Source organism: Microtus pennsylvanicus, chromosome 2 (genome assembly GCF_037038515.1).
Source record: "Microtus pennsylvanicus isolate mMicPen1 chromosome 2, mMicPen1.hap1, whole genome shotgun sequence".
NCBI lineage: Eukaryota > Metazoa > Chordata > Mammalia > Rodentia > Cricetidae > Microtus > Microtus pennsylvanicus.
Window position 1 is genome coordinate 26,627,934 of NC_134580.1, and position 16,888 is coordinate 26,644,821.

The 16,888-nt window shown below is 44.3% G+C and overlaps 1 protein-coding gene across 6 annotated transcripts; it reads right to left on the reverse strand.

Annotated features, from left to right (window-relative positions):
- Nucleotides 1-2,464: 2,464 nt before the first annotated feature.
- Asb8 (ankyrin repeat and SOCS box containing 8) lies at nucleotides 2,465-15,907 on the reverse strand. 6 transcript variants are annotated; one of them, XM_075960540.1, is made up of 4 exons: nucleotides 15,845-15,907; nucleotides 6,903-7,959; nucleotides 5,983-6,735; nucleotides 2,465-4,271 (listed from the first exon to the last, which is right to left on the reverse strand). In XM_075960540.1, the coding sequence occupies exons 3-4, from the start codon at nucleotides 6,031-6,033 to the stop codon at nucleotides 3,639-3,641; spliced, it is 684 nt and encodes a 227-aa protein (XP_075816655.1). In that variant the 5' UTR covers nucleotides 6,034-6,735; nucleotides 6,903-7,959; nucleotides 15,845-15,907; the 3' UTR covers nucleotides 2,465-3,638. The 6 variants fall into 6 exon arrangements, with proteins under 6 accessions (XP_075816655.1, XP_075816652.1, XP_075816651.1 ...); XM_075960537.1 differs by having other exon boundaries at nucleotides 5,983-6,087; nucleotides 7,796-7,959; nucleotides 15,845-15,903; XM_075960536.1 differs by lacking the exon at nucleotides 15,845-15,907 and adding an exon at nucleotides 9,747-9,887 and having other exon boundaries at nucleotides 5,983-6,087; nucleotides 7,796-7,959.
- Nucleotides 15,908-16,888: the final 981 nt, after the last annotated feature.

Consider the following 16,888-nt stretch of genomic DNA (forward strand, 5'->3'; position numbering starts at 1 on the left):
TGCTCAAAAGTCCGGACAAGAGAGACATATGGTTCTGGACCTGTGTTGAGCTGGTTGGGATACAAACACTGAGACAGATGTCAAATCTTACTCAGATGCCGTTTGTTCTGTCCACGGCAGATACTGTGTCTTATTATTGAAGAGTCCCCTGCAGTTGGGCCTCAGGACTGGGACTATAAACTGTACCCCAGGTTGACAGGAGAGTGACCTATTTTTAATGTGAAATTGGCCTCCATACACCAGCCTGGGACTCTCAGTTACACATATGCCTATTCCTCCCAGTGCATACAGCTTTCATCCTTACCTGCGGAAGTAGGGAAGACATTCACAGTATTGCAGTAGGTGTCTGGCTGTCTGCTACTTTACATCTTTAAAACAGTTCTAAATAGCTATCGCCAGAGTCTTAAGTTGAAGCAGCCAAATGCTCTTTGACATTCTTGAAAGGCCAGAGAAATAACATTAAACACCAAGTGCTGTGTTAGGCATTCTACATGTTACCGTGGGATCCCCAAAATAGCACGTTATGGGGGGAGTGCTGACAACCCTCTCCAGAGATGAGGACAGAGTGATTAAGTAATGTCTCTTAGGTTTCAGAGCCTAACAAAACTGGGAGTCAAACTGATCTTTAAAATTTTTTTTTTAGCTGGGTGTGGTGGCACGTGCTTTTAATCCCAGCACTCAGGGGGCAGAGGCAGGTGGATCTGAGTTTGAGGTCAGCTTAGTCTACTTAGAGAGTTCCAGGATAGCCAGAGCTACATAATTAGACCCTGTTTCAAAATAAAATAGTTTAGATTTATTTTTAATTTATTTGTAATGTGTATGAGTGTTTTGTCTGTGTGTGCACCACATACATGCCTGACATCCACAGAGGTCAGATGAGGGTGTCAGATCCCCTGGAACTGGAATTACAGATGGTTCTGAACTGTGTGGGTGCTGGGAACTGAACCCGATCCTCTGCAACAAGTGCTGTTCAACTGCTGAGCCATCTTCCCAGCCCCTGTTATACAGATCTCAAAGCCTGTCTGCTCCTCACTGTGCTAATCAAATCCAAACAACCGTTGAGACCATGAAAAGGAAGTGGATGGAGAGCGAGCGCAGGCACACTGGGGCACAAGTGCCAGCCGCCACTCATTTAGAGGCTCCCTTCACCACTGTTAATGCTAGGACTTGTTCTTTGAGAAAACGATGAAAAGAGAAAAAGACAGGTGGGAAATTAATCACAGAAGAAAAATGGCACTCCATAGAGAACAGTATTTTAGGATCATAGGAAGATCTGAAAACAAATGTAGTAAGCAGAGACCACTTACAAAGAAAAACAGCCTACACTCCATCTTCCCGAAGTTAGACAGGCAAAACTGTGTTGAATGGGATGGATGCATCACTAGTCACCAACTGTGATTATGGAGTGACGGAGAAACAGGTAACACACTTGACAAAATGCTTTCCCTTTCCCAAATATCACAGGTGTCAACGATGAGAAATGGAATGGCAGGCCTAGCTGAACAGAATAAGCCTGGCTGCCTTTAAGGACACTGATGCCTAGTTCCGTACTGAACTAACCAGTCTTGGTGGGTGGAGTCTGGGCTTTAGCCTTTCATTGCCCTGTACGACCTTTAATAATTGTGAGGTTTGAGGCCTCCAGGCCTCCTGTGTACAGTAGTGGATCATCTCATTCCTGGTTACATCTACAGCCTCTAAGAACATAGCCCTTCCTCGAGAAATCCTAAGCAGCACGGAGTAAAATCTTGGCCTTAGTGTTTTTAAAGCTTTTTTGGAACCTTAATGTGTAGCATTTTCCTTTTTATAAGATGTTTTGTATTAATGTGTTTGCCTACATGAGTCTTAAGTGCACCATTTGCATGTAGGATCCTATAGAGATCAGATCCTGCCCCACCCCATCCCGCAGAAGTGGAGTTACAGATGGTTGTGAGCCACCATGTAGGAGCTGACGCCCAGTCTTCCACAGCTGAGCCATCTGGCTAATCTCTTTTTAGTGGTGCTGGTCACTGAACCTAGGGCCTTGAGCATGCTCATCACCTGTGTTATCACTGAGTTACTCCCTGCAGCTAAGGTTAAGAATAAAAGCAGAAATTTCAGCCAGGAGGTGGTGGCACACACCTTCAATCCCAGCACTAGAGAGGCAGAGGCAACTCTCTGTGAGTTCAAGGCCAGCCTAGTCTACAAGAGCTAGTTCCAGGACAACTAGGGCTGTTACACAGAAAAACTCTTATCTCGAAAAACCAAAAAAAAAAAAAAAAAAGAATAAAAGCAGAAATATCAAATTTGGGGGTAAAGGGATGCATTACAGAAGCAGGAGCTTTAAAACTGCCTCGCTTTCCTGCATGCCCAAACCCAGAATCCCTTGCTGCGGGGAGATGGAAAGGTACACAGAAGAGTGACACAATTTCTTATAAATGGGCCGAAGAGGAAGCAGAGAAAAGAAGAAACAGTGGAAGCTGCCAAATTTGCTTTTGGATTTATTTATTCTTTTTTCAAATGGGCAAACCCCGGCAACCGTGAAGGACAAAAGCAGGCATACTTTTTAGAGTTAGCTGTGCCAGATGGCCCTATTCATTTGGGTGTAGTGACAGCCAGCTTTTTAAAAGGTGCTTTCCAAACTTGCATACAGATAACTTAAGGTCAGTATCAACTTCATCTAGCTTAAGAACATGAAAAGGAAAAATAGTGTTCACTGAAACAGGTCCTGTTTGGGTAGGCAGTCCAACTCCAAAGAAGCCCTTTCACATTCTGTTCCCAGCTCCACTTTCCCTACCATTTTCTATAGCTCAATAAAAAGCAAAAGTTCCACGAGGGTAGAAAGAAACCATCTTCAAACTCTTAGGGAATGAAGCTCCATCGAGAAGGCCGTGCCCCACCTTGCCTTGCTAAAGAACCATGTTCATCTAAGGTGCAGGAAAACTCATGCTCGGCCCCTTAGTGTAGAGGAGTTTCAGGGAGAGCCACGATAGACAATGGTCTGGCAAGCTTAGGACTGCTGAGACTGTATGTCTTCTTGTGGGGAGCAGCAAGATACTTCTGTGAAATTACACTGCTGGATGACTAGCCCTTGGGCGAACTATAGAAAAAGGTGAAAAAGGTTATTTCTTTTGGTGAGGAGAAAGGAGCCAGTCCCCTCTGAATGCCCAATTCTGATTCTACCCCCTGTCTGAAGTTCAAGTATTCATCCTGTGAACATAATTTTTGTTCACTGGAATTGTGATTTTACTTGAACTTTAGATCAACTAAAAATGTTTAGGAGAAATTCATTCACAATGCTTATCCATGGCTCTAAAGGAAATCCATATACTCTGAGTACTTTATATCTTCCTAGGCAAATGTAGTTATACTGTTGACTCCGAAGTGTTCTACAGGGACTGGGGAAGACCTTTTGCAGGATTCACTATCAAAAGGCAAGTAAGCAATAAAACAGTCAACAGAAGTGCAGGGAGTTTCTCATTTTTGGTTTGGTTTGGGGAGGGGAGATGATGCACACATTACTGCTGTGATGTGCTGCCTCAAAAATCTATAAACCACACAGCAGGAACAAGTTCTGTTCTGTGTTCCATGACAAAGGATAGTAGTGTAAAGAAAACCTCACCCAGAGTTGTCTGCACGATGGCAGACATGTCTCCTCCAGGCTATTCTAAGAGTAACAAGTATTCCTTCAAAGAAGCTGGCAGTGGAAGACCCTTCACCGCATTGGGCAGGTACTGGAAACCCAGGCTATGGCGTACAGCATAGCGGGCAAGAGTCTTAAGAGTTCCTGGTGCTGAGCACAACAGAGTCAGTTTTTCACACAGCTGCTGGTCTTTGGTCACTTCTCTTGGCATGGTGCCATTTTTCCTTAACTCGAAGTGTCCAACAGCTCTATGAAGGAGCTCGAAGCAGGAGTCTTCTTTCTCTGCTCCAAGTCCTCTAACCAGCAGAGCCACCAAGCGGGAGATGGGTGTCTGGCCTTTTAAGTTGATGACTCTGACCTCAGCGCCATAATCAAGAAGGATGCTGACACTCTCAAGATTTCCCTTCATGGCAGCCCAGCTGAGTGGTGTGTCATTGTTGTAATCCAAGGCATTGACAGAGGCCCCACTCTCTAGGAGAGCCCGCACACAGTCAGCATTGTTCTTAAAGGCTGCCCAGTGAAGCGGGGTGTCTCTGTTGCCATCCAGTGCATTGGGGTTTGCACCATATTCCAAGAGGACCTCCACACAAGCCTCATCTTTCTCTGCAGCATAGTGGAGGGCTGTTCGGTTGTAACCATCCAAGGCATTGACCTACAGAAAGGAAGGAAGTATTTTACAGTGGACTGGTTACTGGGAAGAATAAAAAATGAGTCTGGCAAAGAATCCTGCATGGATTTGCCCACTACCTTTGTCATGCAATGCTCTCACCAATAAGAGAATATGCAATTCTCCAGTAGTCTTGGTGATCAAGATTAGAACACATATATGGGGAACAATAGGAACTGTCAAAGTACAGCCAACTATCATACTAACTGGCCGGCAGGACTGCAGTGTTCACTTCTTTATTAGTCTCTGTCATACTAGGGAAGGAAGAGGGAAAAGATGAAGTCCAAGTCTTTAATTTGAGAGAAATTCTGGATTATTTAATACTAATACTTTCTCTATCCTGTGATTAATGGAAACCAGAAAGAAAAATAATGAAGTCAAAACTCTGTCCTCTTTGTTTGTTCTTTTAACCCTTGTGTGGAGGAAGAACACAAACTTCCAGTGCTGAAATGGCAGGTGCCTCACTGGGTCAACCATTCCCTCAAATTCCTAATCTACAGATGACTTAAGATCTCTTCCACACGATACTGTGCACTATAGCCAAAGCAAACCATTTAATGGAGCTGACAGTTTTGTTTGTTAAGCCTCGCTTTCCCTCTGGTCACTGGTATTAATTACTCAGGGTATAACCGGCTTTTCACCTCAGGGTCATTTACATTACAAAAAGATTTAACCACAAGATTACAGACTAACTAGTGCTGCAGAGAATAGCATGGCCCTATGGAGATGTTACGGTGGGACTTGCTTTTTCTGCTTACTGTCCAGCGTGTTTGGAATGGCACACTTACTTGATGATGGCTTGTTTGATTCAAATTAGCACTCAGCATACACCACCGTCAAGACTGCTCACCAACAGACAAAGCTGCTAGATTAATTTGTCATGTACTTACTCAGCAACTGCTACAAGCCAGCAATCCATACACTTTGCAATTTTACAACATACCTTTTTTATAGATGGGGAAATTGAAGCAAAGGGAGGGATTAAGGAATCTGTTCAAGGTCATACAACTGGAAGCACTTGTGCTGGAAGTGGAACCCAGGAAATTGGTTCCAAAGTCCTTTCAGGGAGGAGAGGTAGTCAGCTTCAGAGTCTTGTTATACATTCAAGCTGGCCTCCAACTCAGTCCTCTGACTCATCCCTCCCAGTGCTGGGATACAGGTGAACACATACCATCGTGCCTGGCTCAGAGTCTATTCTTTTAAGTCATTTTTTATATTATATTGCTTAATGCCAATACCAAGAGTCTACTTTCAAAAATTAATTTTTTATTTTTATATTAAAATACATTACAAAGAAAATAATATCCAGAATTTCACAAGTCCAAGAGTATCTTACATGGCTTAGGATTAGGTGGAGTTGAGAAGCCACTGTACTTATGGTAACTGGACAGTCCACAGGAGAAGAGTCAATGGAAATATGAACAACCCCAGGAGGTAGGCAGGGAAGGAAAGAGAAACAAAACTCCTTGGAACCATGGATAGTTTAAGGGAAGGAAAAAAGAAAGGCAAAGGGATAAAACTCTTAGAACCATCTTATAATTCTGTGACTTATGATCATACCTTGCCTTAGTAACAGATATGCCAATGTCACCACGAATTACAAAGTAAGCTGGAAGGTGCAAAAGGAAATTCTAAAAAAGATGAAGGTCAATTTTTCAAAACTCATCAAACTGAAAGTATTGACAATGTCACTCACCTCTGCTCCCTTTTCCAGGAGTAACTCCACACAGTCAGCATCCGACACCATGCAGGCACAGTGCAGGGGCTTCAGTGTGCCATGGGTGCAGTTCACGTCTGCTCCCTATGGGAAGGAATTCAGAAGCCGCAGAAGGGACTGATGGAGAGGGGACTCCTAGCCTGAATACACTTTAACTACAAGTACCTATTAGTTCTCGTAATGAATTCCGTACTCAAACCAAGGGAATATTAAAGAGGAAGAAAAGGAAACCATTTCCCCAGATCAAGTTTCTCCATAACACAGTCTGCCAAAATGGCTTCCGCACACTTCTGAGGACAGGGCTTTACGTGTAAAACCTGTGGGAAAGCTGGCCCAGCTACCCACATTCTATGGTCACTGTGCTCTACAAGTTATGAGAATGAGTCTCAGACTGAGGCCAGAACTATCAGGCTCTTTTTGCGATTCAACAAATGCCCCTCACTAACTACAGGCCATCTTAATGTTGTGTTTATAAACTCTTCACGGTGGCCTGAGCCTCAGCATTACTCCTGATCTGCTAAAGAAGGCTCACTGAAGCAGGAGGGACTCAGCAGCAGAGCTGGAATGAAAACAGACTCCCACCGCACTGTGCTGAGAACAAGCTGTGCCACTCCTCCCTCCCTCAGGTGCGCACCTTTGACCCGAACCCACATGGTTCCACTTTCTAAAACTGACTGGATCCCACATGGTTACACTTTCTAAAACTGACTGGAACCCACATGGTTACACTTTCTAAAACTGACTGGATCCCACATGGTTACACTTTCTAAAACTGACTGGATCCCACATGGTTACACTTTCTAAAACTGACTGGAACCCACATGGTTACACTTTCTAAAACTGACTGGATCCCACATGGTAACACTTTCTAAAACTGACTGGATCCCACATGGTTACACTTTCTAAAACTGACTGGAACCCACATGGTTCCACTTTCTAAAACTGACTGGAACCCACATGGTTATACTTTCTAAAACATGGTTACATTTTCTAAAACATTACTTGGTAGCTTCTCTTCAAAGGGGGAAGGGTACCAAAGTCCTCTAGGGTACTAGTCCTTTAGCAGAATCACTGACAGCAGAGCTTAGAGATCAGAGAAAGTACTTCCTTTCTTTTAAAAAAGTAAGACGTACTGTTAATTATGCCGTGTGTGTGTGTGTGTGTGTGTGTGTGTGTGTGTGTGTGTGTGTGTGTCCTTGTGTGAGTTTCTACATGTGCATGTGTCCAAGAGGTCAGAAGAGGGCATCAGAATGGTTACAGGTGGTTGTGAGCTGCCTGGCAGGTGCACTCTCTCCATCACTGGGCCACCTCTCTGGTCTCTCATTTTCTTAATCTGCAATTACTATCCTCTTCAGGGGGCAGTGTCTGCTGTGGCGCTAAAACTGAAAGCTGTCGTACCAAGCAGGAAAGTGAAATCTCTCCTGAAATCACCATCAGCCAATTTTGAAGCAAACCTCCAAGGAAACTGCCCACCCCCATAAAACATGGACAGAAGACTGACCTCACGGCTTTCACATATGTGCGTGTACCACACCCTGGCAGGTTAAAAAACGAAACCAAAAACATGTGAGTTGGAGTTATCTAGAATTATTTTATGAAGAAAGCCATCAGGGACATAAAGGAGGATGAAGCAAGAGTTAGGGAGAACATATTTTAATGATCATGCTAAACACTGATGAACATGGAGTATGTGCTCAAATCAAGGTTGCAACTGGAAAACCTATGAGGATTTAGCAGGAATTCTAACACTTCCCCATTCAAAGGTCCGCTCTATCAAGAATGGCCCACTCACCCCTCTAATGAGGTCCTCTACGTTGTCATGTGGGAAGGAGCGGATGGCAGCGATTGTTCGGATCAGGCGTTCTGAGAGGGAGTATTTGCTCTGAATGCTCTGCATAATATACCACATACTGGAACTCATCAGGGCTCAGAGTGCGTCCACATGCTCCGGACTGCCTGAAACAAACATGTTTATAATATACCACACGCTGGAACTCATGAAGGCTCAGAGTGCGTCCACATGCTCCAGACTGCCTGAAACAGACGCGTTTATAATATACCACATACTGGAACTCATCAAGGCTCAGAGTGCGCCCACATGCTCCAGACTACCTGAAACAAACACGTTTTAGGCATACGCGATATTGCTGAGTATACCTGTCCTCAGGGCTAAGCATTTTCTGAGGGCTTTCCCACTATAAAAACAGATGTCAAGGAGCTCAGTGACCAATCAATACCTCCTCCTGCAATACTAAGGCAGATTATAATAGTTGCTAGGATGTTAAATAAACCTGGATACTCTCTGATGACTAGCTGTGTTTTTATTGACTATTAACCCCTCAAGAGTTAAGGTAATGGAAGGCTTTTAAATTAGTGTCTGGCACATCAAAGTCTTCAACATACATTTGTTAAACCAATATTTGACTTGACTTCACATCGGGTCGGTCTAGCACTCAGGATCCACTCACTAAACCTCTGGGTCAGGAACGTTGCTGTCAAGGTGTGACCCAGAAGCAAAAGCTTTGACTTTGGAACCTAATAATTTTTGTAATTACATATGCAATTACTGATAGCATGAATATGAAAAATGTTTTCGGCAATTTTGTAATACACATTTTCTTTTGTGGTAGGATATCCCTTTATACATTGTATAATATAGTATAAACTTTACTAGTTTCTTTCTACTAATCAGTAGCCACTTATATTTGTTTCTGGGTGTACACGGCTGTGGGTATGGCTTGGTAGTAAAGTGGCTTCTCCTTAGAATTTGGCAAATCCTTTTTTTCAAGTCCTAGCACTCAAACACTAGGGCCTCCCTCCCGTCTTCAGACCATCAACTATCTGTATCTTGCACTTTGTAAGCATGGAGGGGAGCTGCCACAAAGGCGGGCTTGAGTCCGTGTTCCAAAACTGGTGTGGACGGAGGGGACAAAACCCAGGCTAAAGCGGAAGCCTGGACTGAAGTGGTTCTGTTACATTTCTGGGACAAGGTTAAGCAGATGACACGAAACCCGGCGCTCATTTTTACGGGTGTTCCTGGATTCCAGGGTAAGAACTCTAATCTAGAGCATGGCAGGTGTTCACCTCCTGCTACAGTGAAGCTCCAGGTGAAACAGTGACTTCGAGTTTGGACAGCATTCGCAGACAGGAAGGGGCAAGATAATCAATGTTGCCGCCGCCCCTTGCAGGCAGCAAACCCTGCAGTTTGATCCCTGGAGGGTTCTTTCCTCAGCTGGGGCTCACGCGCCCCATGCCCTGTTTGTTTGTTTTTTTTTCCCTATAGAATGCACAGTAAACACCATTTCTTTCTTTCGTCTTTTTTTTTTTTTTTTTTGGAAAGATAACAGACCCAAGAGCTCCTGCTCTGGTCAGGCCTGGGCCTGGCTGCGGGGACCGTGGGTCTGGACGGGGGCACCCAACCCCACGACACCTGCCACCTGCTGCTGGAGGCTAGCGGACGCCGGGCCTGGCGGAGCTCAGGGACCGGAACAAGGGCACGAAATGCCAGGACTGCGGCGTCCCTGGCGGCGCGGACCCCCTGGAGCGAGTCCTGAGAGCCACAGCCTGCAGCCCCGCGGGGCGGACACCGACCTATCCCCGCCCCCACCACCCGCAAAAGGCAGGGGACGGCGGTGCAGTCCGGAGGCCCGCAGGCCGGGTAGGCGGCTAGGGACGTTACTGGCTGCGGAGCTCCCGGCTGGGGACCTGGCTTCACGCCGTCCCACACCCACAGCCGCACTCACCGAACCGCGGGGCAGAGCTCGGTCCGGGAGGCCGCTGTCAAGGCGTGACCCGGAAGCAGAAGCTGCCCGCAGCTGCCCAGGGTTTTCAGAGCTGACCACCGCGTTGCGAAGGTGCCTGCGCGCTGGCCAATGTGAGAAAGCGGAGCGCGCCTGCGCAGACTCTCGAAGCCAGAGGTTTTCCAAGGGAGCCGGTTGCTTTTCTCCTGTTGCTGTCTAAAAGCAATGGACGTGGGCGCAATTTCTAGCTCGTCCCCAGCCGAAAACCGTCCTGTACACCTCACCCCCACAATATTCTTTCCTTAGCACCATCCACTCCAAACTGGCGTGCAAGCTTCACATAACTGACCTAGTGAGGGGCTGGTGACTGCCTCTCGACTCTTGATTAAGCCAGGTTGTTTGAACCACTGCTCTCTCTGAGAACTCACTCCACAGCAAAAGCAGGTTTCCATCTGTACCCAGCAGAGAGGATAGGGTCAAAGGATCTAGCAAGACAAAGTACTATAACCTGGAGGGGGGTGTCCACCTCCCTTCGGAGGTCCTGGGCGCCGACAGCTCTGGTTCAATGCCATGCACCAAGCAGAGTTGTGGATGACTGAAGGCTAAGACATTGGTTCTGAATGTGATCTGTTATTTCACTGTTTCTCTGAGTGTTAACTTTCTCAATGTTGGCTGTAATGGCACTTAAAAAAAAATCCTATTTCTAGAAATTTCGTTTTTACGTGATTCCAAAGCAAAAAAGTCTTGCTTCCAAAATGATTGCTCTGTTGCCCAAATTCAAGCAGCTATATGGCTACAAAACAGAACCTGGGAGCATTTTGTTACAAAATTGCCAAGTCCACAGTGTCGGTTTCTGTGGGCGTATTCCCACTGGGCTCCACCCGGTCCGGCTCCAGAGTGCTAGCACCCAGCCTTAAGTTCCATTTTTGCTTCTGCTGGTGCCTCCTTCTAAAGGAAGGTAAGGACATCAACGATTCTCATTTTCAAATTTTAATATGACTTTTGTTATAAACTATTCAAACACACAGGAAAAACTAGAAAGAATAGTAACATGAAATCATTATAGCCACCACCCATTTGTAAACATTAATAGTATGTCACATTTAAAAATCTAATTTTGTTTTTCTCTTGTTCATTTTTCAAGATTTAGGTTGGTTTTGATTTTCTTTTCTTTTTCCAGACAAACTACTTAAAAATGTCTGTAATTCCTGCTGCTTTGGAGAATTTTTTTTTTCTGAGAAGATTGGATTATTTGTCTTGATGGTACCCCCCCCCCCCGACTCATTCCCTAAATTTATTGACTGGTAAATACTAAAGACTATAAATTACGAGGAAAAAAAGCCAGCATTTTGCCACTAGGTGTTAATGTCTACCCATCCGTTATTTTGAAGTGTCTTGGAGACTGACAGTACAACAAAGGTAAGTTTTAGATTCTCCCGTTCCCAGAATGCTTACTGAGCTCTTACTTCTTACAGGCTCAGCTTTTCAGGGGGCAGAGATGAAGTACGGTTCCTTTTGATGAAGGTGTGTAAGACAAACGTGATCATTGTTGATTGCAGTTAAGAACCATCACATCTACAAGAGTCAATGTTGAAGAAACATTCTGTTCCAAAGGAAACCCAAGGGACTATAGGAAGGAGAGAGACCTGTGAAGAATTTTATAGGGAAAAAAATTGTGCTGTTGAGTCTCCTTTATCTGCACACCTAAATACTTCTTTCTCCGCAAGCATAAAAATGAACTTTTTTGGCACTGGGGAGTTTGAAAAGTGTTCCCTGTTGATGTAATGTCAAGAACTATATCAACAGTTTTGCCTGTAAGTGAAATATTGCGAGCTGTCCCATGTTGGGCACCATATAAGTCATATAGGCGCCCAACGTGGGCACGGCTCACACAAAGGCAGCTCCTGACAGTGAAAGAAGGCTGTGGCTGTAAAGAATGGATTTATTGGTATGTCCTTACACCAAATGTGGGCCACATAGAAGACAGACAACACAGAGTTGCCTACTGCCTAAAGGGTTTTCTAGAGGCATGGAGGACCAAGACGGTCTGAAGTGAGAGACAAACAAAGGAATCCTAAAATCCATGGTTTGTTGTAGGCCACCACTTCCATGTCTCTCTAGGCCAAAGCTTTTGCTTAAGAGGGCTCTGATGATGGGAATCTCCAAAGAACTGTCAAATGCCTCCTATAGGGGAAAAAAAATCAGCTTCTACAATGTTTAATACAGTGCTGGCCTTCCAAAGAGCAGCTCCTGGATTCAGGTGTCTTGCCTCCTCCCACTTTTACACAAGCTGGTAGAATAGCAGTGGGCTAATGGGGAGGGGAGCTTTGGTGGTGTGTGAGGAGAAAGCTGGCAGCTACCAGCCATGGGCCCTACTTGGGGGAAAGGAGAGAGCAGTCTTGGACTGACAATATCTTAGGATGAAGATTTTAGAATCTAACATTTTGTACTGGAAACATTCTAATTGCTGAGTAAACTCATCTAGACTGTGTTTTTTAATTTTAAGGGACTGTTTTGCAAAAGACTATCAATTAGTAAAGAATGAACCAAAAAGTAAAATTTCCACTCAGGAACCAAGGAAGATAACAATCTAACACCTAGGTAAAACGTTTGAAAAGATGGTAAGAGCCTGAAGAACAAAGTTGTGATTTGACCATACCCATGATTTGTGTATTCCACATCTGAATTTCATCCTAGCTACTTATCGCATGTAGTTATTTCTGTTCTTGGTAGATGAATAGAAGAAATTCATGGGTTTTTGGTGTGTGTGTGTGTGTGTTCTGTGTTTCCCATAAGACCACAGGTCATTTCCCCCTCTGTTCCTTCCAGTTCTGCCCTTAGGAAGGGCCCAGTAGGTGGTGTTAATTGGCAGACAGTCTAACCAGTGTTTCTATTTTCAGAGCTGAGTGTAAACTTGAGCTGGAAATTTGATGAGGCTGTTATGGTTGCAGCCACTGCTGCTAGCAGCCATCAACATGGATTAGTGTCCAGACCAAGTAGTAGAGGCCACAGGGGTGAACCAGGTTTCAGATCTGATGTCCTACCTTTAAGCCATGTGAGCAATTCCTGTTAGGAGTCAACTGTCTCTCTTCTCTTATTGGCTCCAAATATTTTCCTGGCTTTAAGCAAATCCTGTGGAGTGACAGGAAGCTGGAGGAGAGAAGAGGAGTTCTGCCTTGCTAGCTCCTAAGTGGTAGCAGGACACCTTTCACGGCAGCTCTCTGGGCTCTGACTCCTACCTCAGACCTCTTTCTTCAGGCCCACATGTCTAACGCTGATGGAGTGTTCTTCCTAGATAAAGGTGTCTCAAACGCAGGGAGGGACTTTCCTAAATATTCTATCACCAGAAGAGTAAAAGCCAAAGGGAAATTTGAGATACTCTTAAACTTGAAGGAGAGAAGAGAAGGGTCAAAAGCAGAAGGAGACAGTGAAAAATTAGAATCCACCATGTAATTCACTATCTAGTTGGGGGAAAAATAACTTTCCCCCACTAACACAAGAGTATATTTTACCTTTCTCTGAACTTATATAGTGTTTAGGGTTATGATTTAATGTAATTCTTTATATTTAGAAACAATATAACACTGTGTGAGCACAGTAGGAACCAACATTCTAATTCTGAGCAAGCTACAATCTGTATCTCAGCCTCAGTTCACAAAACCTAGACCGTATTTGTGAAGAGCAATTTTCTATGCTACATGAAGCATTGTGAGCTATTATCTGTGCCATCTTGATATTAGCTTGCTTTTGTTTAGAGAGATTACCAAAATGCTTTGTCCTTTTGGCTGCACTAAGGATGAGACAAATTTTCTATGTTTATTCCTTTTGCATAGCAGAGTCCCAGGACACAGTAGGTATGCTGGCTAGTTTTTATATCGACTTTGTATAAGCTTCGTCTGAGAGGAAGAAACCTCAGCTAAGAAAATACCTCTACAAGATCAGGCTATAGACAAGCCTGTAGGGCATTGAGGTGTGGTTTCATGCCTGGGCTGGGGGTCCTGGGTGCTATAAGAAAGCAAACCCCCAAATAAAACTTCCAATGCTGGAAACGGGTTACATCTAATTGAGTTGTTGGCCTAAGGGGCTCCATGGAAACCCCCAGATAACCCAGGCTATAGCCGAGGCTATTGGTTGTTCTCTACAAACTGATGGCAACTCCATATTGCTGAAGACAACACACCCACATAACTCAGTGAACATGGAGAAGCCAGCTGGTGCCTACCTAGGGCCTTCACCCCTGCTGAGTAATTCATGGTGCTCTGTCTGCTACCAAAGGAGAAAGGCAAACACCAACCCAGCTACAAACCCTTGCTCTCCAATGGTGAACCTGCCTGCAAGACATGCTGTGGAGTAGAACAGTTTGTGGGGGTGACCAATGACTATCTGATTGGATTTAAGGCCCCATTCCATGAGATGGAACCGATGTCCCATGTGTCCAGATGGCTAAGAACCTGAGGCTAGATACAACATGGACCTAGGGGGGAAAAACAAATACTATTGTTCTGTTAAAGCAACAAAGCAATAAAACGACTCCTAAGGGCATTCTGCCATCCACAGATCACTGTTGCTGCCTTTATCAGAGAATCTTCCTCCTGCGGTAGAGGGGAACAAATGCAGAGACCCACAACTGGACAAGGAGAGACACTCAGTCCTAACTGGGATGCCTCCATCAAATCCCTCCCCTCAGGGCTCAGAGAACTCTGAAAGAGAAGGCAGAAAGGCTGTAAGAGCCAAGAGAGATGGAACACACTAAGGAATCAAGGCCATCTGCACACAATATGTTGGATGCGGCTACGAACTCACAGAGACTGGCAGCATGCACAGATCCTACACATCTCTAAGCCGGATGGGCTCCCAGGGGAGACAGACATCTCAAGTTTATAAATCACTTGCAAATGATAAATTGGGGTCTCATTGGGTCTGTAAATAATGCTTAGGGTAGGCCCCATGTCCAGTGGCAGATGGTCAACACTAACAAATCTCAATGTTATTTTAGGAGGTTTTTTGGTCACACAATGTTTTGTCTAGGCATTTATTTTTTAACCTTATAAATATTTTGCTTTACATTATGATTTCCAATCTTGTTTTTATGAGTTTTCTTTGTGTGTGTGTGTTAGCATCTGTATGTGTTTCCTTTTTTTAATATTTATTTATTTATTATGTATACAATATTCTGTCTGTGTATATGTCTGCAGGCCAGAAGAGGGCACCAGACCTCATTACAGATGGTTGTGAGCCACCATGTGGTTGCCAGGAATTGAATTCAGGACCTTTGGAAGAGTAGACAATGCTCTTAACTACTGAGCCATCTCTCCAGCTCCCTGTATGTGTTTCTTATACCTTTTCTTTGGCATCATTTTTTCCCCTTTTTTTGTTCTATTCAAGTTTCTTTTTGGTGTTTATCTTTATTTATTTACTGTTATTATTTATTATTATATATCTTAGTTTGTATTCTAAGAGAGAGAAAGGATGAGGATTTGGGTAAATGGGGGAGGATCTGGGAGGAGTTGGGGGAGGGAAAACCTTAATCAGAATATATGGTATGAAAAAAATGTATTTTCAAGAAAAAAGTTAAGCACGTGTTTACCATATAGACACGCACATGCACGCGCATGCGCGCGCGCGCGCGCGCACACACACACACACACACACACACACACACACACACACACACACACAGACTTTGGAAGCCATGAGGTACAGTAAGCCAGTAAGCAACATTCCTTTATGGCCTCTATATCTGGTTCTGCCTCCAGGTTCCTGCCTGGTTTGAGTTCCTGCCCTGGCTTCCCTCTCTGGACTGTGACTCAGGATATGTAAGTCAAACAAACCTTTTCCTTTCGCAGGCTGCTTCTGGCAGTGGTGTTTCTTCACAGCCACAGTAGCCCTAAGGTCATAGGTGTGCGTCAGACGCAAGGTAAAGTGTACTCCTGAAAAGTGACCCCACAAAGGCAGGGACAGAAGGAAGTCTTCTCTGATCTGAGAAAGAAAGAGGCTCAGGGATGAGCTCAGAGAAAAACCGAGAGGGAGGTTTGGGAACTAGAATAAAGAGAAGGAAAGTTCGGAGAAGACAGAGGGCAGCTTTGGGGTGAGTAACTTACTCGGCAGGAGCAGAGCAGTTCGTGTGTGGCTTGAGTAGTTCCCAGGACGCCTTGCGATTAAACAAGGGCGTCTTTCAGAAACAGCCTGAGACAGGCGCCCTCTCAGCATTCAAATGCTGCTCCACCCCTTTGGCTTTCCTTTTCATTTTCTCCAGGGCTCAGGGAAATTAATGCATCATTTGGGTTTTTAAGTGAAAACTGCCTCACGTCTATATTTTCATATTTTTTTGTTCTATAGAATCCCACTATTTTTCACTACCAGAAATAATTTTAAAATGTTTAGATCTCCTAGAAAAAGAATGCTTGAAGGATTTTGAAAGAGAATTACAGTAAAGCACAATTAACATTAATGATAATACTGAAATAACATATAGATGTACATAAGCATTGCAAACAAACACTGAAATGGATGAATTCTTGCAGGGAAGTTTTGCTTTTTGTTTAAATTGCTTATGGGAGGGAAACAGCAGAGACTTGAAATGCCCACTTGCCTGGTACCACTGAACGGTCTAGACCAATGATTCTCAACCTTCCTGATGCTGCAACCCTTTAGTGTGGTTGCTCATGTTGTGATGGACCCCTCCCCACCATAAAGTTATTTTCTTGCTAGTTCATAACTCTAATTTTGCTATTATGAATTGTAATGCAAATACCTGTGTTTTCTGATGGCTTTAGGCAAGCCCTGGGAAGGGGTCGTGGCCCACAGGTTGAGAACCTCTGGCACGGGGTGTCTTAGAAAGGAAGCAAACAGATTGTCTGGAATCGGTTCTAGGGGCTTGAGAAGTAAATGAGGTTCTGTCTCAGTTTTCTGTTCAGTGCAGTTCATGCTGATTCTGATAGAAATAAGTCTCCCCCTGCAGGGCAAAGAGAGCATTTGTCCTTTCAGGCTGCTTTCCCAGAGTTCAGTAATTAGTGCATTCCTTGACTTGCTGACTACTTGGTTTTTTGATGGATTCATTTGTTTGTCCTTCCATCCATTCAACTGATACGTATTAAATGCTATTACTATGACTGTTAACTAGAGAGATACTGAAGATACCACCA

What these genes read in the sequence shown, in the direction of transcription:
- Asb8 (XM_075960537.1), bottom strand. Translation starts at nt 7,924, where the DNA reads ATGAGTTCCAGTATGTGGTATATTATGCAGAGCATTCAGAGCAAATAC. An exon ending in TAGAGGACCTCATTAGAGGG is followed by an intron (nt 6,088 to 7,795) that starts GTGAGTGGGCCA and finishes TCCTTCCCATAG; the next exon opens with GGAGCAGACGTGAACTGCAC. An exon ending in TCCTGGAAAAGGGAGCAGAG is followed by an intron (nt 4,272 to 5,982) that starts GTGAGTGACATT and finishes TCCTTTCTGTAG; the next exon opens with GTCAATGCCTTGGATGGTTA.